Here is a 27,532-nt window from a genome sequence, read left to right as displayed (position 1 = left end):
AAATATCAAAACCATGTTACATAAAGTATCAAAATAATTTAACGAATAATAGAAATAATCAAAATAATGTTGAATTATTACAGAAAATACTATCGTGTAGATAATTCTCTTTACACTTTTGGCTACAGACTTTGAAGTTGTGAAAGGGAAAAGAAACAAAGTATAAAAAAATGCAATTGATATCGGACAAGTCTATTACGTAACTTTGAACCGTGCGTACTCGTTCTGTTATATATATATATATATATAGTAATAATACGCGGCTCATAACCTATACGCGGCTGCTGCCGCACAAGTACGGCGGTATTTTTTGTCGACACCGTGAAATTTGAAATAGCAAAAAAATGGAAGTGGCACAACAAAAAAGCATCCGCTATAATATACCAAAAGGTTCCATAATGATGACAAAAGCCGAGGCTTTAGCTCATCAAGCAAACCTTGTTAGAAATTGGAAACCACAAAGCGATGTGTACATAACCCTATATTACTATTGTTTATTTTCAAATTATCATACTTTTTGATAATTGGATCAAGTACTTGCCTTGGATAATTATTTATTACATTCATATTACGTAGAAAGTTGTAAATTTTCTTCACGATGTATACATGTAAAACGGTGCTTTATTTTAGATGGTCTTTAATATATGGACGTCCTATTTTGGCTGCAGCGGCTGCATTTACTGGCCTTTATATCAATCACCGATTTAGAAGGAAATTAAAGTTCCGGAATTATGGTCTGTTTGCAACAACAGCTGGGCTTACGACAGGTCCAACTGTAGCGACATCAATTCTATATTCAGAGGTACAATCTTGCGAGTAAAAACTGAATAAGCACAAATATTCAGTAACTTAATGCAACAACAAGAAGACAATAATACAAAGTTCAATATATGTTTCAGTTTATCCTGAAAAAACTGTTGTTGTTAGAGGTTTCTTGCCCTCTGTGCCTGGAATCTAGGTCGGTTTTATTGCAAACTTGTACTGGTATATTTTTGCCACTGATACTAACACCATTAGCAAATTTCTCTGTAAGTACAAATTTTGCTTTATTACTCTTATACGATACCAATCTTTTTTTACATAAAAAAACTTTTCATTTATGTATTTATTATGTTATATATATTTACTTCATATATATATATATATATATATATATATATATATTAATATATAGGTTGCTGCTGGCAGTGGAGTATATAACATACCACACATAACTGATGTAAAAGGAGTATTAAGACTCGTTTCATCAACCTATCAGCCAATGATACCTGTACTTGCAACAATTTTTACTCTTCATGTATTATTAGCTGGTTTTATAACACAATCACAAATTGAATCTTTTCTTCATATACTGGATGTGCAAAATTTCAAAGAACAAGAACAAAGAGATAAGAAACATGCATCAAATGTTTTTTGAATTTTATATATATATTGTAATTATATAGTAAAATTTATATAAATTAAAAAATATTCTTTAGTATAACTGATTTTATGCATTCTAAAAATAAGTCTTTTCAGGATCTCATCAATTATCATAAAAAATGCTTTATTTAAATTAATTATTCTATTAGATTCACACATTAATGATACTGTAAGGACAAGAAAATCGTAATTTGTAGAATATAAAAATGTATTTTTATTTCATCACTGACACACATAATGTTATAAGATATCTATTTATAATCATTCACATCAATGTGTGTGCTCTTGTTTTTACGACAAGAGTCCTCTATATAGTTATACATTATATATTTCCTTTTTTTTAAATTAATCCAATATCTAGGCACCATATGATTTAGTACAACGCTTTTAAACTGTTTAAAATGTCACTGCTTTAAATGTTTATGATATATACAACTTTTCTGATTCAAGACAAATTTTTTCAAAATGTTGATTTTTTGTTTAATTGATATACAAGTTTACAACATCCCGAATTACGAATTAAATATATATATATATATATATGTGTGTGTGTGTGTGTATGAACTCATTTTATTAAATATACATCAATTTATAAGCTCAAGATAGAAAATTTAATATTCTCATTTACTAATATAGTTTATATTTGAAATTCTAAAATGTATCTCACACAGACTTCCAAAATATATAATAGATGAAAATTCCAATTTAAATCGAATTATGATTAGTCTTCTATTATTAAACAAACGAATTTGAACTTTTATTATTAAGTGTGCAAACTTCTTAAATTCTTCTACCTCAGCTTGTACTAAAAAAAATAGCATAGTATCTCCATTTTATATGCTTATATTATCTTCTAAACGTTTTAATCGAAGATTTTTTTTTTTTCTTTTTTTGTGATTAAGTTTTTGAAGTTAATTTGGGCACAAATAAGCGCAATTTTGATTTTGCCAACTATTCTATAATTAAGTATATTACTGGCAGTTTACTGGACGTTACACACGGCCCAAGTAACAAGGAGATCCCAGGAACTATATGTGTATGCAATAAGAATATATAAAAGATAACACCGGATGCTAATGCATCAATTCAACCAAAGTACAACAACCTGATTTGTTTATTCTTCTGAGAATAGGATTTGTATAATATCTACAACAATGATTATGTTGGCAGTGAATGAAACCAGCTATCGCATAGCCGTCTAAGAAGCATGATAGTTTAATATAAAATATCCTGAACTCCTATTTATGTGACAATGCTATTAAACGTACGATGTATTCAAGGTACAGTGATATATGTATTCCACCTTTTTCCATGCTATTTTTCTTCAAATACACGTTATCTATCTTGAATCAAACCAATTACTTATACCTTTACATTTACAATATACATAATCATATTTTGTCCATTTTAAACGTTATTTTTTTATTTTTAAGCGTTGGAAAAAGATTTTATCTGATGTCATAATGAACATGAATCATCACCATGATTTGCACAGCAATCAACATCACAATGAGATCGTCATTTTCGTTAATGTATATGTATATCTTAAACTTATATTTTCTACCTATACTTAACATTTTTTTATTAGTATATAATATAGTCCATTGTTTATTTACAGTAGAGGTTCCATGTTATACATCATCAAACATACTTTGTCTATTGATACAGAAGCAGTAAAGCACAAATTGTATGCTTTTTTTCAAATCAATTTCAATTAAAAATTTGTATTGAAATATTCAAATTTAGTTAAAAATTCTTGATCATAATTTAATTACCCTTATTAGTATAAAGAATCCTTTGCTGTAATAAAACTTTGGACTCTTGTAAACTAACATATTAATTTAAACGCCTTTAAACTTCATTGTAGGAATGGTATAAATATGCAATATTAAAAGTTTATACATTTAATATTTTTTATATCTCAATAATAACACAATTTGAATACATTATTAAAAATACAAAAAAAAATAACCAATGTTTACACAAAAATAAATTAGTATAAGATAGTAGGTAGCATAGTAACTCAATAAAAAAAAATCTTTTAAAAGAAAAATTTTTATTTATACCATTGATGCAAATAAATTATATATAGACGTTAAGTGTTATTGTGTCAATTGTTAAGTATGAATAATGAACGATTACATTTTAAAGCAAATTTTTTTAAAAATTCTAAATAGTAGCGTGTGCACATCTGTATTGTATTGCTTTATAAAAATTAAAGAACTTTTATAGAAATTCTAATAAAATCATTTAATTGGCCATTTTTAAGAAAATCAAAATATTTTATTGCTTGTATAAATCTATTCTGACATTTTAAATCCGCCTTTAATGACATGACAATAGGTAATTTAAACGAGATAATGAATTTATATATGAATTAATAAAAAAATAGCTAGACTAATAGTTACTTTTTTAATTACATAGACAATGTGTGTTATTACAAAATTTTTTGCGTTACTCGTTTTTTACACGTTAATGAGTGCCAGATGTCCTAGCATGATGGCAAAGCTAATCTTACTATTTACATCGTATTGATTGGTAGTATCAAATGATAAGCGTTGAACAGCAAACTGAATTTGCACATGCAAATAGATTACTTTTATTATTTCCAATTTAACAATCATAAACTTGTACAACATGAGAACAAGAGTCTATCTTATACGAATATCTAGCCAATATTATTTATGTTTACAGCAAATATTATTTTGGAAGAACATTGCCACCATACTCAAAATTGTACATTTTCGTTATCTGAGGAATATTATCGCACAAGAGGCAGAGAAATTGTGAAAGAGATAGAATAAATACAATTAATAATGAAAATAAAATAGGCACCAATTCAAGCAATAGAAAATTGTACATAATAGCCGCCTTCAGTGTTATTTTTTATGCATTTTGTTAAATTTATTTTTTTTGCTTTACAAAAGTTTATGTAAAGAATAACAATATATAGCGCACTGAAGGATGCGATACATATAATTCCATTAGAACGGTGGATAATTCTGCATAGGTACCACAACTGAAGGAATCGGTGGCATCGGAAGTGTGTGTATGAATGTGGGGTGATTCGACTGAACCATAACTAATGTATGTTGTTGATTGGCCATGAAAGAGTTGTATTGAGTAGTACTGTATTGTGAGTAAGATGCGTTAACTGTATCAACAGTATTTTTGTAACAAAACGTGCCAGCAGTTTGGCAAGGTAGGGGTCCTTGAATAGGACCCCAAGCCAGCTGCTAGCATCTTCGATTGTGCCAATGTGTCATGTAGTCTTGATAGCTTACAGTAATCTTTTCGCTCTGGTATCGAGTCAGTTTCACGCTGCGTCTTATATCTGGTGTGACTAAGCCCTTATAACCACCCTTATGTAATAGCGAATCTATTGTTTGAATCTGGTCCCAACCTATGGAAAAAATATTAATCTGATAGATTAAACTATGAAAATAAAAAAATATGATGATCAATGGCCTAACTCACAATCAGTAACAAATCATAAAATAATATATGTATATTTATAAACCTTGTTCAGTTGCAACATCAGGTAAGTAAGTAGCAGTTCTCTTATTGCCTTTCTCATTATGGAACTCTATGCGAATCCCATGAACTCCTATTTCCCAATCTAAGTAATCCACACCATCTTCAAAATGCCGCAGGATAGAAACGCTCACATGTAAGCGTGGAAGTTCCTCTCGCGTTATAGGATTGAACCGCGAATCTTTGAAAGCACTATAAAACATAATTATTTAATTATTAATATAAAATTATTTAAGAATGTATACCATAATTCTAACCTAATGAAATTAAAAAAATAAAGAGATTTATTACCTAGTAGTAGCATATTCCCTAAGTCCTGCATGTAAATGCATGGCATTGAATGTACCGATACAGCCACGTAGTCGCATATCTTTACCAATAGTCCATGTTACAAACAGGGGACTGGAAATATATGAAAAAGAATGTATTAATAATATAATAAACATAAATCACAAAATAGTTTGTTTGCCACATTATTGGATTTGTCTTATAAAAAACCTTGTACTACTATTGACTCCAAGATTGAAAATTGAATCTTTGATATAACTTTTAGTATAAGCTGTATAAAAATGTTAATAGTTTTTTTCTCAAATCAACAATTCTTTACATAAATAATTATATGTATAGTACAAATATACAGATATACATATAAGTATATGTATATTACTAATCAATACTTATATTTCTTAAATACAAAACATATATATATATATATATATATATATCTTAAATATAATAGAAGCAAAATAGAATGAGAAAACAAAGCATGATAATTTGTATTTATTATAAATCGAAGAAAGAGAGAGCTAGCGTGTGTAACAACAAAGACAGGAAGTTTCCAACGTTTACAATGAAGCTGAACAATACATTTTCCATAATTTTGGTATAAGATTGACAGCTTAGAGTGGAAGATATCGAAAATACAAGACGCGTGTAAGACGCTCTTTAAGAGGAAGAGCTTACGAACATTTTCGTAGCCCGTTCCTCCTCTTCTCCCAACATAACGGCAATGGTTGAAAACATAAAAGCGAGAGCGGTTTCAACAAAGAAACGCGCTGGCGTGGGTGGAAGGAGAAAAAGGACAGCAATGAAAGAAAAAAGGCGCCTTGGCAAAGAGGAGAATGGAATGGTGGGGGCGGGGAAGACGCGCACGGGAAGCCACGAGCATGAGAGAGAGAGAGAGAGAGATGCAATTGGCGCAACGCATAGTCAGTACAGAGGAAAGAAACAGGGAGATGCCAGGAGGGCGAGCTCAGCGTGGTTTTTCCACTCACAATGCTTCGTTGCTGAAGTTGGGCGGTTTTGGTGGGTCAAGTTGGTGCAGTTGGCAGTAGAGGACATCGAAGCAGTAAAAGCCCATCTCGGGTTGCACGATCGGCGTATTACGTATACGCGTACCGTTCGACAGTACCGTTGTGCCGTTGCATGGTGCACCCGCGGAATTGTTGTTCAGCTTTTGCTTTTTCGTACCGCAACAACCGGCAGCCATGTTTCTCTTTCTTAGCCGTCGTCGTTGTCGACTACTACAACCCGAACCACTGCGGACCCGAACGGTCTACGACCCGCGTATGTGTCTCACTCTTGTCTCTCGTCTCGTCTCGTCTTGTTCGCCCGTTGCCCGTTGCCCGTCGCGGCCGCCGTCCCGTCTCCCGTCTAGCGTGCCATGACGCGCGCGCGCCCCGCCAGATGACGCGACGCGCGTCAAAACAGCTGTTTCATCGCCCGCCATTTCGCCGTCCTTTCCGCCCGTTCCTCTGTCAATACAAACGACGATGTCAAAACAACGTTCATTCAGTTGCTTACGAGTAGAGGTTTTGCTTGTACTTTTCCATGTATTACTTATCATTGCTATACACAGCATGCAATAATGCGTTTTTTGCGCGATAAGAAATGATATTGTATAATCTCTCTCTCTCTCTCAACACGTATCTATTATTATTTTTATTTTTTTTATCATTAATATTTATTCTATTATTATTTCTGAAAAAGTAGATTGATCTTGGTGGTGCGTCGTTTTTTTCATGGAGTATGGAGCATTTTCATATATTAGTCAATTGTCAATAAAGAATTTATATGGTATCATAAAATGCGTTAATACATGCGTAGTGCAAAAGTACTGAATTTCATGTATGCGAAGCATACATCGAATATATGTATATATGACGTACGGCAGATCATTGTAACATTTTGAAATACGTAAAAACTTCAAAACTCTGATTATGCTAATTGCATAAATATTACAAAAATATTTGACCAAAGTTAAAGAAATTAGAAAAATGGCGATTATTTTTTAAAAATATATCTGCAATTCACAATCCTATTTAATGTTTTATAATTCAGTGATTATTATAATCTCTACTATCGCAAATTAAATTTATTTTAAACGACGTTCTCGCTTGTTGTAAATTTTACAAACAAAATATTATTACGTATGATATTTAGTTGTGATATTTTTTAAACGTTAAACATTTATTTAGTCGAATTTAAAGAGATAATATCTTGAACTATCCATACTACTTCATATATTTCTTTTTCCTCTCCTTCCAAGTTCATCATTTATAAATTAAATATATAGAAATTAAATAATAAAATTACTTTTTACTGGTGAAAAATGTGCACGAACTATTATAGCCTTTATTTGTAGTCTAATCTAGTATTACGAGACGAAACTCACAAATAAAAGCAACGGAATGTGACCGTTCCTTTCATATAATTTTCAACTTCCGCATGATCGACTTACCGCGGAAACTATGAAAAATTATGTCGTTCGATGAACATCCGATTTCGTCACGCACCCTTGTCCGTTTTTACGAGGGTTGAAGAATGGCACCTAACTACGTCGTACACGAAAACATAACACAGGTCGGCGTAAAAGAACAAACATCGCACAAACATCGCGTCGTTAATGACGGGCGACAAGAGATGCGCAATTTCTTCGAATTCACAGATTTTCCGACCAAGTGAAACGAATGCACCGAAACGATATGCAATTCGAGAACTCATCCGGAACACGGCAACATGTCGACGCCCCCGTACGCCAACCGGACGACCACTGGAAAAAGATCACCGTCAATCGCCCACAATGGGAAATTGTCACCGAACGACTATCCCAGAAGATAACGCGTCTGTCGCTTACGTGTTCTCACGCTCGTGTAAGAAATATGCGCGTAATTTAGCACCGCAATTGCCGCCGATGTACATACACATCTACGACGCGACGCGACCAGGCCGGTTATGCGTCGCGACGCCGGGTTGCATCTTGCATCTACTCGCGCGCGTGATACTACGGCGCCATCTCGCAGCTGTCCTTTGTGTGTACGTTTAGAAATATATAGATAAATATATATATATATATATATATATATATATATACAAGTGTTTTACATATGCTTTATTTATACTTTTTTCGATATGTGTTTAAAGATAATAAGAGTCCGTTTTTTATGCATAAAACGTAGTTGTATATTACGCTTTTAAAGAAAATAAAGAGAACAAACCAAATGCAGGAAAAATTGATTTTACAATAGTTTTTGAGACAATATAAAATTTTATTTTATTTCTTTTCATTACAGTGAAAAGCTGCTTGCGATATCCTAACATGAAATTACTGACAATGAGTTTATATATATATTTGTAGTTTTTTAATTTAAATTGCTATATTCGGCTTATGAATGAATAAAAAAAACGTTCTCTGATAACTTTCGATTTTTATAATATTATATTAATATCAGAGAAAGTTGATATCAAATATAACAATAAATATTAATTTGCAATAAATTATAACAATAAATATTAAACGTGTAAGCTACACTTCGAAAATTATTAATATTTTCCTTCGTGTAACTTTGCATTACATTTTATTGATTGTTGAGAAAAAGATTTTAAGGTAAATTGTACACACATGTGTGCTTATTCTATGCAATTACAAAATACACATGTGCATTGATGTATGTAGATTTCTATGGCAGTTTTAATATAAAATACAAAATAATTTATTTAACAAATTTATGACACAATGATTATCGAATTTAGTTAATACTTGCTATTTAATTGTTTTAACAACATCAGAAATTTGCTTTATATGCATTTTTATTGTATTTTACAGATCAAATTCAATAAACACGAATATAATTTACTGATATATATCGCAAAATATAATTACAATACTAGTTAGAATTATTTTCGTTTTTAATTATAAAAGTGCATCATTCACATATGCATAAATCGTAACATCTATTACACAAATAGAGTCCCATAGGCCAAATGAGCGCGTACATGAAGTATACATGGCAGTTAATTGGACGTTTATGCCGAGACTCAGAAGGCAAGATCTTTTTCAGGAACTCGCTAATTATTATCGAAGCAACGACTCTTTAAATAACAATAACGCGAACTAATATGAATAAACATAACAAAGATACAATAACAATTTTTATTCATTTTTAACGAAGTTCATTATAGTATAAAAGATATAATAGAATACAAATTAAAAATTGGCAGTGTTTAAAGCCCGCTATTAAAAATAGCTGGCAGTTCAAGAGAATAATAAAATATTTGATATCGAAAAATATATTATTAGTAATTTATATAACCAAATATAATATTAATATTGTATAGCTTATACTATATAATGTTGTAAGATGCGATTAATTTACGAAATATATATGTATATATATTAATAAATGCACAGCATGAGATATTTTAATTAGTATTATCACGAAATTATACTTCATCAATCGAAAAAACATTTAATTTTAAACTCAATGAGATCTTTACATTTTTTTCACTTACATCTATAACTTACATCTATATTTATCTAATATTTATTTTCATATATATTTTCTACTGTGTTATATATTTTTTAATAATTCACTAACTAAATCATTAATTTCAGACGATTTATGTCATTTTTTTTTGTCAAGTTTATTATTTTATATGATTAAATATATAGTTGATGTATTTTAATAAGGCGAAAATCTTTCTATCGCGCGATGCAAAAAAGCTCACGCTGTAATATGAATAAAATATACATATATTTTAGCGAGAAATATATTAAAACAGAGAGAAATTACATTTCTATCAAAAACTTCAAATTTTCCTGTAATTTTCACTTGATATATGTCTAAGAATATTTTATGTCATAGATATTATACAAAAATTGATATAATTCTGACATCTTAATAGTTTGTACATTAAATCTTGTGAAGCAGGCAGTGAATTTTAAACATACTCACTGTCTTATACAAGTGTTCATTATCATTCTTATATTCGTAAAATATTATAGCGAGAAAGAAACACAAAGAAACACAGATTCTTCACAATATGCTGGCAGCGCTAATTGCTGTTATAAAAAGAGAATTGAAAAAAGTATATTATGAGAAAATATATTTATTTGAAAAAATTAATCGATATAATTAAGCATTTTTGTTATTTTTTTATCAATAAATTTCCAAAATTGACAAAATTTTTAGGTACTTTAAAAGTTAATTTAACATAACATTCAAAAATATTTAAAATACACCAATTTGTGTGTATAAATATGATGTTTAATCAAATTATAAATATCAAACGCTATGTAATAAATATTAATACCGAGATAATCGATATATTATTATTTATAATCTCAACATGAACACAATCAACAATCAATAATTAAGCGGTGCCATCATATATATAGTTATCCTCAAGACGGAGCATGTGGTATCATAAACGGGAGACTGTGTATACTGAGACACAAAAATACGCACCACTTTAAACAGTGGAAAATCGCGAGGAAAAACCGCTTCCAATGTCATTTCCGTTTACGTACCCCACGTTCTGTGTTTTCCTGCGTCGAAAAGCGATGTGGTGGTCGAGGATAAAGTGACGCAGACGAATAGGACGGACCTGCGTTATCCCACCAGAAGGGTGGATTATTGCGTATCGGTACTATAACTGGGGAAATTGGGGGCAGGGGTAACGGATGTATAAACGTCGAATGATTAGGCTGTGTCAGAATTTGCGAGTGTTGCCAACCGGATGCGAAGGAATTATACCGAATGTGTGTGTTATCATTTTGCGAATGGGACGAATTGACTGCATGCGCGTTGTTATAACGAGCTTCAGCGGATCGTTGAAGCGGGGGTCCTTGGCTAGGACCCCAGGCGATCTGCTAGCATCTTCGATTGTGACAATGGGTCATGTAATCTTGATAGCTCACAGTGACTTCCTCGCTTTGATAACGAGTCAGTTTCAGGCTACGACGGATATCGGGTGTGACTAGACCTTTGAATCCACCCTTGTGTAGCAAAGAATCTATTGTTTGTATCTGGTCCCATCCTAAACATCGGATTGAACGTCATTTTTTAAACATAAAGATAGTCTCAGAAATTTCTAAAATTTGTCCTATTCTACACTATCGAATCAAATACGCACCTTGCTCCATAGCTACGCTGGGTAAATAAGTAGCCGTTCGCTTATTACCCTTCTCATTGTGAAATTCTATGCGAATCCCATGCACGCCCACTTCCCAATCTAAATAATCAATTCCGTCCTCAAAATGCCGCAAAATCGACACGCTCACGTGCAAGCGTGGCAGCTCGTCTTGAGTTATGGGATTAAATCGAGAGTCTTTGAATGCGCTTTAAAACACAAATAAAACATATAGAAATAAGAAGCGTGGCTATATATATATATATATTATCTCACTATGTATTAAATATTGCAGCTATTTGCAGAGTGTAATATGTTAAATTCTGTGTGATATATGTATTCTCTATGTCTTTTATATATTGAAATATCTATTATGTTATATATCATACATCTTGCATTACATATATCTCGTATATATTTTCATTATGTTATATGTATTATTTTAATGTGAGAAGCATTGTCTCACCTAGTTGTAGCATATTCGCGTAGACCAGCATGTAAATGCATCGCATTAAAAGTACCGATACAACCCCGTAATCTCATATCTTTTCCTATTGTCCATGTCACAAATAACGGGCTGAAAAGACGTACCCATATTAAAAAATTCATATTTAAACACATTGTTCCTTATTAAACAACAAACATTGAATAAAAACAAGAAAGCAAAATAAGTATATTAATTTCTTTATAAATAATAAAAATTTAGATTTTATCATACGATTAATGTACAAAAGAAATAATTTTTTTTTTGTATTTGATAAAATATATAAATATCGTAAAAATAAATACAAGAATAATAGCAATTTTTAGATTTATCTTTCTCCATAAATTTTTTCAAGCTACTGGTTTCAGTATTAATTAATAACATAATAGAGAAACGTGTATGATAAAGCATAGAATTTTTTTTTTTTTAATAACACTTCTGTGAATACAGTAATACAAATGCGTGTTCGTTGGCATAATGAATAATATACGAATATGAGAAATCGAAATCGTAACGCGATAATACATCGTACACTGTCAGATAATCTATACTAATAATTAAATAAATGCGTCAATATAGCGTGACTTGAAGAGTAACTTTCTTGACGAATATGAAATGTCAAAAGTGAAAAGCTGACGAGTTCGACATATAACATATATAAACATCTGATATGTAATATATAATTGACGTAAAGTTTGTGCCCCCGTTTTCTGTAACTATTACATCAAAATTTAATCTTAAAAATTGCAACCTTCGTGACACAAATAAAGCGAGATGGAGACATGATGTGCAGCGTGTCATTGACGATGAACGGAGACAACAGCTGACGCGACGCACGAGACAAGGCGGACAGAGAGGGAGACAGAGAGCAAAAAGAGAGAGAGAGAGAGGAGAGAAAAAGAGAGAGAGAGAGAGAGAAAGAGAGAGAGAAATACAGAGCAAGAGTGAAACACTCACAATGGTTCGTTGCTAAAGTTGGGCGCTTTCGGCGGATCCAATTGATGCAATTGACAATAGAGCACATCGAAGCAGAAGAAGCCCATCTCCGGTTGGGCGATTGTCATCGACTTCCTCGGATGAGGCGCACCGTGTCGTATGACAGTGCCATGATCGCACGATGACAGGCTCGAGGCCGCGCCACCGCCGCTGCCGCCGCCCAGCCTCTGCTTCTTGGGGCCGCAACAGCCGGCGGCCATGTTCCTCTTGGACGCTTCACCAACGAGCACTACCGTATCGGATCTCCTCCTTATTCCTCGTCTACGCGTCTCCTCGCCACGACGTATCCTACGTCGACGTCGTCGCTGACGCGTGCCCGATCGCGCCCGCGCTCCGCTAGATGTCGAGCCAGCGGTAACATAAACAGCTGTTTCTTTGCCCGCCATTTGTAGTACGGCGTCGTGTCATCGCGCCATTGATAATTAGCGGCGATCAGGACCAGGACCAGACGCCACTGACGTCGTTGCTGCCGCTGTCACTACTGTCGCCGCCGTCGCCGCGCGCCGCGTCGCACGAAGTTTGTCATGCGCATGCGTGAGCTAAAGACACGTGGATGATGGCGCCCTCTTCGGTCATTTCAAATTTCCCATCAAATATGTTAATCTTTTTAATGTTCAGTTTAATGCAGATAGCATATTATACCGTGTCGTTGCATTCCGTTCTGCTGTATCGTTACACGTTTATGGTTTAACAAGGACGCACGAAGAACGACGCGAGAATCCGCATTGACGATGGCAGATATCAAAGTAAAGTCTCAAAATTCCAAGACGATGAAAAGAATCTCAAAGATGAAAGAATTCAAGGTATGAATGTAAGTATTATTGCGTAAAAAAAAGTAGAAATGCTTCAATCATCGACAATAAACGAAAAATTGTACTATACAGGGTAATAATAGAAATGATTTACTCGCATGTTTAATTTCTCTGTATGTTGAATAAAATATTTCAGAGATCAAAAAATCTTAATATCATAGGGCATGCGTGCATAGAGAACCAAATAATACTAGGATTCATTTCATTAGATAAAGTAAATTTGTGCTTGAAATTTTGCTTAAAGCACAAATTTACATTATCTAAATATGAAATATATATCCTAGCTGCAATGCAATAACGTTGCGCGCGTGCAAGCAACACAATTCAACTTTTTCTTATATTTTTCTACTTTTCTATTTGCAATATAAACTCCATCGAGTTATATCTTTGAGTTGAGTTGATCGTCATTATTTAACCCTTTTTCTTTCGTTTTTTTTTTCCTAGATGTATGCAGTGTTAAATCTCCGGTTCGTTCTTTACTTGACATCCTGTAGAATGGCGCGCGACTGCGCTGAAGCACGCCGCGCAAATTGCGAAAGCGAATCGTGGCCGCGTAATGACGTTGCCGGCAGCAAGGGCACCTGGATTCCTAGTTCCTTACCTGGCACCTGCTGCCTACGATGTTGCACCGTCGTAGAGGCTCAAGGCGTGACAGCGGACTCAACCTGGCAACGTGCGTCACTCGCTATCTGTCATACAATTCGCCAAGTGCATTTCGCGACACTTTCCTATCTTTGCGAGCACGCCGCCGAGCAAGCAGAACAAAGTTCAAATTCGGGCTTCAAATTCGAAAGTGCATCGATGGTGAAACCGATTTACGTCGATCTGTGTGCAACGAATCTAAATCTGTGCCGATGCAGCGGTTCGAGTGCCACCAGCGCAGGATTGGATTTTCAAAGTGCAATGCACCCCAAGGATAACTCGCAATCGATGCATGTAACTTCGCGTCCAACACCTTTCGGATTCATCATTCGGTAAGTCCTTGCTTTTTTGTTGCATCATTATTTGCGTCGTTTCAGCGAGAGTGCTCGCATTATTGAAATCTTGTGAAGTTTATTTATAACGCCTTTGAAGTTTCATGCATCCATGTGCATCTCCTGGGCGCGTTACATAAAACGACAGGCGCGTGCGATTAAATGCGAGTCACGTTTGCGCAACCTGACGCACGTCGCCGGCGTAAAGTCACGTCTCGCAATTTTCCAATTTCATCGAAACTTCGACGAATGGGTGCAATTTAGTAAACAAGATGCATATCTCACAATTTTTAACATCGAATAATATAATGAAATCAATGAAACTATTTTTCTTTTTTTTTTTTTTAGAAAATAATTACTTTCAACAGAGCAAATTATAATGCCTATATAATTCGTTAATATTTTCCAATATTTTATTTTTTTATAATTAGAGTCGTAAAGTTGTAAAAAAATAACTTTATATCTATATAGGTACTTGTTTTCACGGTATTAGAAGCTCTTTCTCTTAGCGATAATCAATGATTAACAAGTTGCGCACACAACGTACACGGATGAACACTCGTGTTATCCGTTTTATCATTTGATCTGGTCTTAGGTAACAGTAATTAGTCTCGTAACTCCGAAAACTATTCGGCCGCTGCGGGGTTCCCATCGGTACTCTCGGAAATTGATTACATTACATTATGTCAGGTATTTATCACGATAATGAGCATCACTGGCTATGTCGTCACATGTTCCAATTCACGTGCAATTAGTGCTAGTATCGCGTATAATTTATGAGATACAATGAAATGCTTTATAAAAATTATAATATGGCTCGTAACAATAATAATTTATGATTACATGTACGCATCCGCCTAGAAACAGATTCGCGCTATCGATGCAATTGAAAATTAAACTTTCCCGATACAATGTGCATTATATTTATTTTAACACGTTGTGACTTTAATTAGAGTTTCTATAGTTTACATCGAGATTAAGATTTCATCAAAACATTGTTGTTTCATGAATTTAAAGGGTTTCCTCTCTCTTTCTCTCTCCCTCAATTTGTAATGCTTTCCAATATTTTCCGGACTTTATCGCGGAGAATATCACAACGATTCGACGACACGACATGAGATACAATCCTACCGAAACATACAAAATGCATTTGCCGGTTTAACAGCTGCTGTTGATAATGTACTTGCTCACATACCGCAGACTCGATTCCGCCATTAGTATTTCGTGAGACAAAAGATATTTCGTCGGAATTTCGACACATTAATTCGGCACGAGATGATAAAAATGTAAGCGCAAAACAGAAAAATCGTTAATTAGGAAAAATTTCATAAAACAAAAATTGCACTAAAGTGATAGTCCGTTTTTTCCCTGTCGAAAGATTCAATCTCGCGATTCTTACTCGTCGTTCGAAGAATATTTTTATGGTCGGAAAACCGCCGCGCTTCTCGAGACTCAGATGATGTAATCGTCACGCAAGTGAGTTACGCACATAAGAAAATACGCGTATACATAGGTACAGCTTGAAGTACATAGCCAGAGAAGCTGCGATGGTTTAATGCTCGCGGTTGTGCGCGCGTCTTGTAAAATATACATACAATGCTCATCCTTCGTAATTCTTCGTAACAATCGTAATTATCACCGCCTTTCTACTCCCACTTTGTCGGATTTTTCCAACAATCTGATCTTATTTGGCTTTGGTATTTATGTTTTTTTTTTCCCTTAGAACACAACGCAGACTACGTATATGCTACTTTCTATTTCATTTATTGTCTCACTGAATATATAGAATGTTAAAGATAGATTCGAAAAATATTAAAACAGAATTTTTATATAACCAAAGATATTGCATTTCATGAGCATATGCGCGAATCTCAGGCTTTGTCCTCGACCTTCGACAATGGCAACAAAGGATATATTACGGTAGCTACATGAATACTTGCAGCGGGAATGCATTACATCTTTTATTTGTGAAATACACTGCGCAGCCGAAGGAGGCGTCTATAAGAAATACGTGACGAACTCGTAGCAAGCTCTTCCTCGATGCATTTTGCATAAAAGTACTCTGGGTAAAATATTTTTAAAGAAAAAAGATAAGGAAGTGAAAAGATAATTCATATAAAAAATATATGAAAAATTATTGTATTCAAGAAAACGTATTAATATTAAAAAATTTATATTATGTCGTAACAATTGCTATATATCTATATAGTTGACTATCTATTATTATGAATGTGTGTGAATAACAATAATTATTAAATTAGATAGAATATTAATTGTATATGTTTATACTTTCGTATTATTATTTAATATTTATTGTTGTCATATAACCAAATTACTGTTATATAATATTAATTTTTCTATTAATATTTTATACTCTGTATAATTCATATAAAATTATATTTATATTTTGTCTTGTTTATTTGGCAAAATCTCGCGACGTACTTGCTAATAATCGACGAAATATCAAAAATATTTAAAGAATGATGAACATATATATATATATATATATATGCAACCATGGAATTTACATAATGCAAACTAGAAATTCCTCACGATGCTCCTTCGCCGGCGCTGTATTTGCCCCTACCACTTAAACCTTAAACAATCGTACGTCTATTGAGAAATCCTTACCTTGAGAGGACATTAGCCACCGCTCATCGGTGGTATGCGTTCCCACACCTTCACCTTTATATGCTTATAATTATACATACCATCTTTCATGATAAGGTACACATGTTCCCGAACGTGCGAACGTTATTCATAAATAATTCGCAAAAAAGAATAACGTACATTAAAATTTTTTATTCTTGTTAACATGCAATTGATTTTTCTAATATGAAAAAATTTTAAGAATTATTTCTACATACAATACATTTTTATAAAGAGTTATCAAAATAAGATTATATATATGTTTTTTAACGAGAAGAAACCTTTTATTTACATTCGACATCTAAAGTAGTATTTTGACAAACAAATACCATACGAATTATTTATTGCGTTAATGATTCGTTCAGATTTGGGAGCTTTAATAATTCAACACTATTAATTATTTAAATTGAACGGCGTACTTACGCATTGTATACGTACAATTCAGTACAAAGTAACATAACAATTACTTGTAGCGCGTATCGAATAGCAGAGTGCACTATTTCGGAGACGGTAAATTATAGATATCGTAACCAAAAACGCTTGTCTATAATTAATGTTGAAGTACAGTTTGTCCTTTATTAGAAACAATTCCATATATCGTCTGAGATTTATATTGATATTCAATAAAATATAACAAAAACAGGTTAACCAAATACATTTTTTATTAAGCATAATTTATAGAGTTTATTTATACCGATGCCATTATTCGTGTTAATTCGAATAATAACTCACTACTCGAAATCGGGTCAAATAGAAGAGAGATGGAAGAGAGGAGTCGTCGTTATTAATTTTTTATACCGTATTAATCCTCGACCGGTGTCGGATGTACTAATCTCATTGATAATAAAAGAGCATATAAAATAAACGTATATCATTCGTGGTTTCATGATATCTTATCACTGCCAGTATGCCGTCAAGAATCGTTATGTAAATAACGCGCTTTATACAAAACATACTTGCTCCCTAACGGATGCATCTTAGATGCACACGCATTCGTAGTTTCGCCACGCAAGGTGAATCACCGTAACGAAAGTGCAGGGACCCCTCTTGGTTGCACGTATCTACGTCGAGATACTTGATTCCATGCAGAACGGAAAACGACGGCGAAGGATCGCGCGTGAATTGCACAGGAGCAGTGTTTCTCAAACATTTTAGCGCACTCTAAATATTGTATCGCGCATTATGTGCAAATAGCGATATTTTAAATTGCCATTTTTCTTCTCTACAATTTTAACAATTCTTCAAATTGAAGCGACGAATGTATCGATCGAAATTGTGGTATCCATTTCTATCTCTTGTGACTCTACATGGAAACTGCTGTTCGATCGCATTCAGGTTCTTGAACTCTTCATCTCGACGAGAATAGAAAAGTTAGTCTGCTCGTTTTGGAATCAAATTTGCTCCAATTTCGCATTCGCCAAACGAAGAACTTAATCCGATTATACGATATCTGTGACATTAAAACGGCTGTTAAACTGACGTTTATTTTTTACATCTCCAGGTCACGGCATTATTTTTTATTATCAGTCTTATACAATAAATTTATCTATATATTTAAATATGAATCTCATTTTTATTGCATAATACTGGTACAAATCTATTTGTGTATGTGTATGTGTATGTGTAAAAATAGTAAATGGCAAAAAACACATATCATAATTTTTCATCAATTCAATTTTTCAGTTTAGTGATACATGATTTTTATTGAGATTTATACAACGTCATAAATATAATATTATTCAAAATTAATATTAACGAATAATAGTAATATAATTTCTAGATACAATTTTGTATGGCAGTGGATAATGTCACGGGATATCGTAAGTTTTGCCGACAATATTTCAGACACTTCTGAACATGAATGATTGATTAAATCCAACGTAAGCTTAAAAAATCCCACGTTCTAAATAATATGCGTTCATGAATGAGATGTTTGTTTTGAAGTGATTACGATATCGACTACAATAAAATCAATATACTGATAGCTATTTACATATGTACATAGTAGTTTACGTGTGTAACGTGACAGTATAACACACGTGCGGTAAAATACATCAACGCGGTAACCGCAACACACGCAGCGAAATGTATAACCGCAACCTCGTTGGGCTTTCCAAGTACTCTCATAGTTCAATGAAGTATTTCCGATACAGGTATCGGTCAGGAGCTGAGTCAATTATTTTCGTAACTATTTTCCTGGTTAAGATCACGTTCCTCGAAAAAAAGAAAATAAATATCTAGAGTATATCCGCCTCAATAGAAATCATTTTTGTAGAAATTTCGACGTGAATGCAAATAAAACGACAAAGAAGATGTATCGCCAAAATCTGTCGTCGGCTATACGTGTCGCCGATGATTGATTATGTGGCATAAGATCCTCTGTTGTTTTATTTTGTCGACAATAGTACTCGTCGTCATTCGGTAAAACATCCTTTACAATATCGAGAAATTTTATAAAAGGACACAATTCCGTGCAACCTGGGATCGTCTGTATAATCAGTTGTTCCGTAACGCCAGTCCACAGTAAGACCTGTGAAAAAAAATATATTTTTTACTATCTAAAGTGACTATAACTGGAGTTTATATGATAGAATAATTGATTTTTTCTTAAACTATATTTTGAAAGATAGATTTGTTATCGATTGTTCTGTAAATGAAAAAAAGAAATCTAGCAGGTCTATAAATCAATTTGATTCCTGGATTTATTTCATTAATGAGAAAAGTGTCATGTAACATACTCGAACGTAATAAATTCCCTTCTTGTCCTGGAGAGTCTCTAGAATAATTGTAGAACCATAAGCAGGGACCGTTGGTTCGTTTGTTCCCAAACCGTAGGCAACGGCGGCTATATTGACTTCGTGACTGCCAAACAGAAAAGCTTTCCTGTCATGTGGCAATTTCCCTGTTCTTAGTTCTTGGATATCATCCACCATTTTGCGAAGCAATATGCCTATGCACATACAGAATTATAATAAAACTCTTACAATTAATAGTTTTGTTTTAAATAATAAAATTAAAAAATGTGTCAATTACATATAAGAGATATTTTCAGAGTGAATTATCATACTAACACTAACGTATTTTATTCATTTTGAACATGAGAGAAGGCATTTCTTGATTATAAGTCGAGGAACGCATTCTTTTCAAGTTATAAATGCTTTCTGCCTGCGGTAAAGTTTTGCGAGAAAATATCTAAGAAATTCTAGAATATAACTTTGAGCTTAAAGGATGAATATTATGTTTTCTTTAGTTTTAAAGGAATTGTTGGAAATCACTTCCTTTCGCAACGATACACACTTTACATTGTCGTTTTATAACTGGATTTAGACGACACGGCATAAAATAATGGCATATCTGAGATTCTCATCTATTTATCGGTTAATTTTTAAGATCGGCGAACGAAAATACTTGTATATTTTTTTAATATATTTCACGTATTGTATAGGCCTTCGAGAGTAAATATATCGAGTAATATATCGAACTGCTTAAGAAAATGTAAGACATGTAATGTACATTTCCTTTTGCTAATTTTAAAGAACAGATGAAAATATCAAGTATGCTATAATTTTGTCGCGTACATTCATCTCGACATATAGTTTACTATAGAGTACATATTACATATATTAAACTGATTTACTATAATAGATAATACGACAAGTATTACTATTATTTATTATTAATATAAAAAATAATTGTATTCATAATTTAATCCTGCCAAATAGAATTCTGATGCAGAATTTTCGGAGAAAACATTATTTTCATTATATTACATATTATACAGTTGATCTATTTTCTCCGTAAATAAAACTTTGCTAGCATATTTTCGAGACATTTTCTATTGTAATTGTACCAACCTCCGTTTAATCTCTTCAAAGTCTTTGTATAAGATCGAAGTTTGAAATCCAATTCTATTATATCGTCCATCGGATTAGGAAAAACATTCTGAGTCCATCTTGGCAGCGTCAAATTTTGTGCAGCCTGGAAATGATTGATAAAAATTTAAATAAATTTATTTTAGACGATCTAATACTAATAAACAATTGCTTACCTCCTCTTTGAGTAAATTATACATGTGAGTGACTGCTTCCGTACTGTTAATTAATTTACCAGAATGATCGGTCAAATAATCCATTACGTTCTTGTATTTATTTATCATTTCTTTTGTACTGTTTAGTTGAAGGAACCGTTGATATTCTTCCCTATATCTAAAAATCAATAAAATAGAAAATAATTGTTTGAAATATTATTGAAGAGAGTTACATACAAAGCATATCAAAATGATTAAATAATTAAGTTCCTTTTTATTCCGGATCTTCCTCACCTTGCATTGTAGAAAAAAATGATTAAATATACAAATAAAAAAAACAATGAAATAAGATAAAAACATATGTAGACACACAAAAAAATTTGGCAAAATGACACTAAAAAAACAAGATTTAAAGATTGCTCATTTCCCATTATAAATGTCCCTGTGATCAAATTCTCGTAAAGTTACTCACCGATGGCAGTAATGCGGAAACAAGAGGTTGTCAGTCTTGTATGGCACGAAGAACGTGTACGTTGGAATCCAGGGCAAGTGTGGATTCCAGGTTTGTCTCTCGGAGGGCGGGAATAATCCTGCTAGGACCAACTGGAGAGACAGCTGGGTTCGCGGGACATCCGTAGATCGGGCATAGATCTTGGCCGGCCAATAATCCGGACCGAAATATTGATCGTATCTTCCGCGCAGCATCGTGCCGATTTTATATTCCCGCATCTTGCCTTGCTAATTATGCGAAAGACATTATAATTGAAATCTCTAAAAGTATATTATATAACAGACATCGAAAAATTATACTAGTCTCTTTAGACTAAAATATTTTCCTCTTTTAATTCAAAATTATTTATTTATATCGAATTATTTATTTATATCAAAATTAGAGAGAGAGAGAGAGAGAGAGAATTAATTTGTTTTTTTTTTTTTTTTACTTTATGGAAAATATTGTAACGTGTGAAACTTCGGATGACAATGATAAATATCAAATGCTTATGATCGCGTTATATAAGACAAAGACTATAAAACAGATAACTGTTTTGTTATAAACTTTACAACATCATGTGATTTAATCACGTAAATACTTTTAAACACGTAAGTAATTCGAAAATATTGCACAACAAAAATATAATATAATATACAATGTTTCTGAATGATCAAATCATGCAATTGTTATTACTATATTATTAAATTGATATCGCTTAATTACACAATACTCACATTGGTCAAATCGCCGTTTCCTAACGGGTAATAAGAGTGTTCTCGATGCGGATCATTCGGGTAATTTTGAAACTCTCGATGGGGCACTTTGTCACCATGGCGAAATACCTTCGAAACAGAACATACTTATGTAAGTTATGTCGCCATCATCTATTATCATCACTGTCACCTCACAAACTGTCACGATAATGCAAATGTTTTGCTACGTGTCTCTCGTACGAGGGATTGCTTTCTCGTATAACTTCTTAATTTCTCTCTAAAACCTTTCTCAACGTCAAACTCACATCTGCGTGTAAAAGTACCTATCTGCCTCTTATTGACTTGAAACAATTTAGGAATAATATTTATTTGATACTTTCAAAGGAGAAAAAAATATTAAACAACTACTTTTTACAAAAAAATCAGGGAAACAATAAAATTCTTTCACTTTGTTGTTCACACACATTTTCTAGAAGAGCGATTTCTCATTGTTTTACGATTTCACGCGTAGGTATGTACGAAAAATTAAATAATCTTTTACCACGTGAAGTAATCGCAATTCTACATCGGAACTGGCTGACAGGGCGAAGTTAATGAAAAAGGCGAAACTCGTTAACTGCATTAAAAACATCTTCGTGATATCTTCCCGAAAATACTTTCAATTCGAATGAACACTTAATTAATAGAGCTTGGGCGACGGTCACGTTCGGAATCAACGATTTCATGGCACAATCTACGGATTGTGTTTATATTTCTACTCTCGCCTCTCTCAGTTGCCATTTGCGAGTGGGGGAAGAATAGTCAAACAGGCTGACAATTCCGATCATTTTTATTAGCAAGTTTCCCGCTCTTAGTGACGTTTGATCCTTTTTCTTTATCTCAATCGTCATCTTCTTCGAAGGACGCCCAACGAAATAGTAAAAACCCACAGAAAACCGCAAATGACGTGAATCATGTAAGGAATTCTTTGACATTTTTAGATTATACGTTCACATTCTCTACTGCGCACATTCTCTAATGTCTTATTTATAACTTATGCAAACGAATTATTATCACGTCGTTACATGAATAATAAAATGCGATTTATCATGTTTGATAGATATTAAGATAGCTTCTTTTCGTAAATGTACGAAAACGTATAATAAATATGTTCGATGTTTTTTGAAATAATGTGAATGAGAAAAATATTATCTTTAAATTGATGCATATATAAGTAGAAGTTTATTTTTTAATTAAATGTGATTTTTATAGCCTGTATTTTCTTCTATAAAGTTTCAACTTTATAGCTAACTAACTTACCAGTTTTTTAAGATCTAAAACTAAAAAGTGAAAAGTAAAAAGCAATCTTTTTCAAAAAATTCTATTATTAAAAACTTTAATAACCTATAATATATTGATAGCCAGTGGTTTTATATAGTAAACAAGAATTTCTCTCATGAATAAAAAACAAAAAATATCTTTTCAGTAATTTTCTTATTGCATTCTTCGACGCATCCGAGTATCAAATTCCTGACGTTGTTATTTTATCTAGAATCACTTTATACAGCCCACTTATCTTGTTTGTCTTTAAATTGCATTTTTTTTTCTTTTAACCGAAAAAACGCTTTCTTGCATATCCATGAATATATTGAATTTATGAGTCTCATAAATGCTTGTGTCATAATGCTTGGTTATTAGTCAGGTTTATCTACATATGTATAAATAACTAAACGGATCTATAATTGCCATAAAAATGGTATGTGATATGCGAACTTTTAAAGGTTTGAGAAGTTTTTTCTAAATAATCTTCTTTATGTATATAATATTAAGTATATTAAAGTTAATTTCCGAGTTATTCGGTTTTCTATGAACAAGACTAGTAATTTTTTTCTATATATGTATATATTTTTTTTTTCATGTACATATATTCTTCTTTGTGCATTTTAAACATAATATAGCATTTCTTAATCCAAACATTTCTTACATTTTTCTTCTCGACATTTTTGCGATATATCGGAATAATAAATTAATACATATGTTATAGCAGGTGCAAACGTCAAATCGACTAGTCAAGAATACATATTATTTATCCCAAGGATATGTAGTCTAATCTTTTGACTACAACCACTGCGCATGATTATATTTTGATATTCACCACATTATAGATTTAGCATGTTACAATGCAATTAGAATATTAATGGAAATTGTTTTAAAATTGTGAGATTTTTTTTCTTAGTCTTAAGGCTTTTATTTCGTAATTATATTTTGATCTAGGATAAATTTTTAGAAGTTTTCCGTTAATGGAATCATGCGATTCTGTCATTTAACCATGACAATTCAAAGAATTCAAGCAAGAAGCTAATGATTCATGAATGATCATGAATGATTGGTATGAGACAGCCGATGAAGACTTTGTCGACTTATGCCAGGTTTTTTTTTATGTAAATTAAGCGGAATCATTGCACTTGTGACTTTACCGCACACAATGGATTTTCCTTTCGTGATTCAATTCATGGAAAGCAGGGAAATTTGAGAGTCTTTCGAGGCAAAAATGCGTAATTGGAGATCTATTTCGGTATCGTAAATAATTTATTATTGGTTAACACTCGCAATGGAATTAATTAATTTGAGAGCCGATAAAAATGTCATGTTTTTCAAATAATTATTTATGTAACACGTAGGTACGAAAACAATAAACCACGCGCGTTAACGTTTGCAACGAGGCGCATCTTAATTTGTGGAATAGTAAAATATCGACATTACTGAAATAATTATGTAATGTGTACAAAAAAGTAAATTGCCATCATGCATACTCAGGATGCTTGAAAATGACGGAATATTTTTTAATAACAGATAAATAGTTAAACGCTGCGAGAAAAATCAAGAAAAAAATCAATCAATATAATTTTAATATACGTTTAATATTTTGTAACTGTTATTAGTTATAATTAACATTGATGATAGTCATTGGAAAAAACAACTATAAATGATCAACTGAATGCCACGAGAAAAAGTCAAACTTTTTTAATACACTTTTGAATATTGTAACTATAATCAGTTCTAATTAACATTGATGATTACCGACTGCGTTATAATTAACGATCAGCTTGCGCGGAGTGCATGTATGATTTCATAATCGTGACGACCAATGGGCTCGATAGTGACGCACAATTATGTATAATCAATAACTAGAATGATTAAAAGAGGAAACAAAAATAAGCTGTTACACTGATTATGTCATACACGTTTATTAACCAAGCCTATTATATCTTGTGCTCTTATACGTGAAAAAACAAAGCTTTGATTTTAGTTTTTAATGCAAGTCCAATGTATTAGAACAAGAGAGAATATCTGCTCGTTACACTTTTTGTTATAAATAATGTATGTAAGTCCTTGAAGTTTTTTCACGGTTGATGACTTCCTTCAACCTGATGAAATTCTATGCTGTAATGCGTCATATTTGGATGATTCCACATAAGCAACTTATTACAACAAATTTAGTATTCGTAAAACTTTCTCTCTTTCTCTTTTTTCTCTTTTGTAGCAATTACATCTTATTATTTTATCGATACAGATCTACTACAAAATATGCATGTATGCATGTATTTATTACAAAATAATAAAATATAATTTTTTATGTGTGAGGTCAATGCTATTTGAGCGTAAGATTAAGTAAATGAGGTCAAGTGTTGTTATACATATATTCGTATATTAGGTATTCGTGTATAAATTATAAAACGCGAATAAAACGCCTTTCGCATGGCCTTCATTCTGTACTTTGTTGCAATTACATGATCATTATAAATCATTTAATACCTAACCTTCTGTACTACTTGTATTTCTATCTTAATCATATAGCGTTAAATGCAATAATCGTACTTACATAACGACTATTAAAAATAAAATAAAATTCTAAAAAGTAAATAAATTCATGATGAATTTTATCTTTGTCAAAGATTCGTCAATTAATAGTAGCAACTTTTTTCTAAAACAGAAATACTTCGATTGTTAACTTGTTATAACAGTTAAAATATTTTATTAAAATGTTCTGACTTACTTAAATTTTACAATACATTGCCGCATGAACATAAAAAGAATTCTTATATAGACAGAAATTGACTACAATTTGAGCTCATAAATAACGAAATATTGTATTTATATATGAAAAAATGACGTTACATAAGAAATGTAAAGTAAGATTCATCAAATATTACGTTTATTAGTGTAAATTTTATTATTTTGAATGCCATATAATTCACATAATTTCACATAATTTTTTAAGATATTTTAAGATTTTTTTATAATATACTTATGTTATTTATATATGAAATATTTTATAATTTCTAGCAAATAGAAATTAAAATAATATTTTAAGTTGAATATGTAGGTCTATGAATGTATTAGTAATAAATGTAGTTATTTGTTTGCTTCAATAGGAGTGCGCATTATTGATTTTCTTTCATTAAAATATTAATATCAAACAGTTAGCTTGATTATTTATTAGTAACTTTTTATATGATATTATAAAGTAATATGAAATATGATCACAATATAACTGTCCATCAATTGGTCAAAGATTTTGAAATTAATTTGAATATTTAAACGTCATTTGATTACATTATCAATCTATACACTAACACACATACATACATACATATATATATACATATATATATATATATATATATATATACTTACTTTCTTAGGAACGTTACTTTCTATGTAAAAGAAACAATCACATTTATGTTAACATATAGATAATGATTGGTGGATGTTACCTAAATGTAGATGTGCGTCTTATATGAATGTAGGCATATAGATTAGAAAATAAAAAACAAACCGGTCATGTTTGTAGTTCTATCTATCATTTAAAATATTTGCGCGTAACCGCGATTAAACTAATTCAGACGCATGCGTAATTTTCTGCATAATATAATTTTGATCTCAACATGATATTAATCTTCTTTGATCAACATTGAAAAAAAAAATTTAAATAGTAAAGATTTCAAATTTTTTAAACAGCAAATAAATCTTTCAT

At 32.0% G+C, this 27,532-nt stretch overlaps 4 protein-coding genes across 5 annotated transcripts in view; 2 read left to right on the top strand and 2 right to left on the bottom strand.

Moving 5' to 3' along the window:
* LOC140663923 (uncharacterized) lies at positions 1-1,966 on the top strand. The gene is made up of 4 exons (XM_072888505.1): positions 1-469; positions 631-802; positions 900-1,028; positions 1,175-1,966. The coding sequence occupies exons 1-4, from the start codon at positions 345-347 to the stop codon at positions 1,415-1,417; spliced, it is 669 nt and encodes a 222-aa protein (XP_072744606.1). The 5' UTR covers positions 1-344; the 3' UTR covers positions 1,418-1,966.
* A 1,562-nt stretch (positions 1,967-3,528) lies between these two features.
* Positions 3,529-13,331, bottom strand: LOC140663921 (uncharacterized). Its single transcript, XM_072888502.1, is given in 5 exon segments — positions 3,529-4,825; positions 4,943-5,148; positions 5,248-5,358; positions 6,231-6,710; positions 12,809-13,331. Coding segments are annotated over 5 exon segments (1,389 nt in total). The 5' UTR covers positions 13,234-13,331; the 3' UTR covers positions 3,529-4,658.
* A 211-nt stretch (positions 13,332-13,542) lies between these two features.
* The window catches only part of Rhogef3 (Rho guanine nucleotide exchange factor 3), a 132,152-nt gene continuing 118,162 nt past the window's right edge, over positions 13,543-27,532 (top strand). For both annotated transcript variants that reach the window (XM_072888486.1, XM_072888483.1), the window contains exons 1-2: positions 13,543-13,650; positions 14,104-14,633. The gene's annotated coding sequence lies outside the window, so the exon portion shown is untranslated. The remainder of the gene's footprint in view (positions 13,651-14,103; positions 14,634-27,532) is intronic.
* Positions 18,983-23,254, bottom strand: LOC140663911 (venom acid phosphatase Acph-1). Its single transcript, XM_072888472.1, has 7 exons — positions 23,057-23,254; positions 22,537-22,644; positions 21,782-22,047; positions 21,331-21,487; positions 21,137-21,260; positions 20,021-20,232; positions 18,983-19,812 (listed from the first exon to the last, which is right to left on the bottom strand). The coding sequence occupies exons 1-7, from the start codon at positions 23,144-23,146 to the stop codon at positions 19,546-19,548; spliced, it is 1,224 nt and encodes a 407-aa protein (XP_072744573.1). The 5' UTR covers positions 23,147-23,254; the 3' UTR covers positions 18,983-19,545.

This window comes from Anoplolepis gracilipes, chromosome 3 (assembly GCF_047496725.1).
Source record: "Anoplolepis gracilipes chromosome 3, ASM4749672v1, whole genome shotgun sequence".
NCBI lineage: Eukaryota > Metazoa > Arthropoda > Insecta > Hymenoptera > Formicidae > Anoplolepis > Anoplolepis gracilipes.
This window is presented reverse-complemented; position numbering and strand designations above follow the sequence as displayed.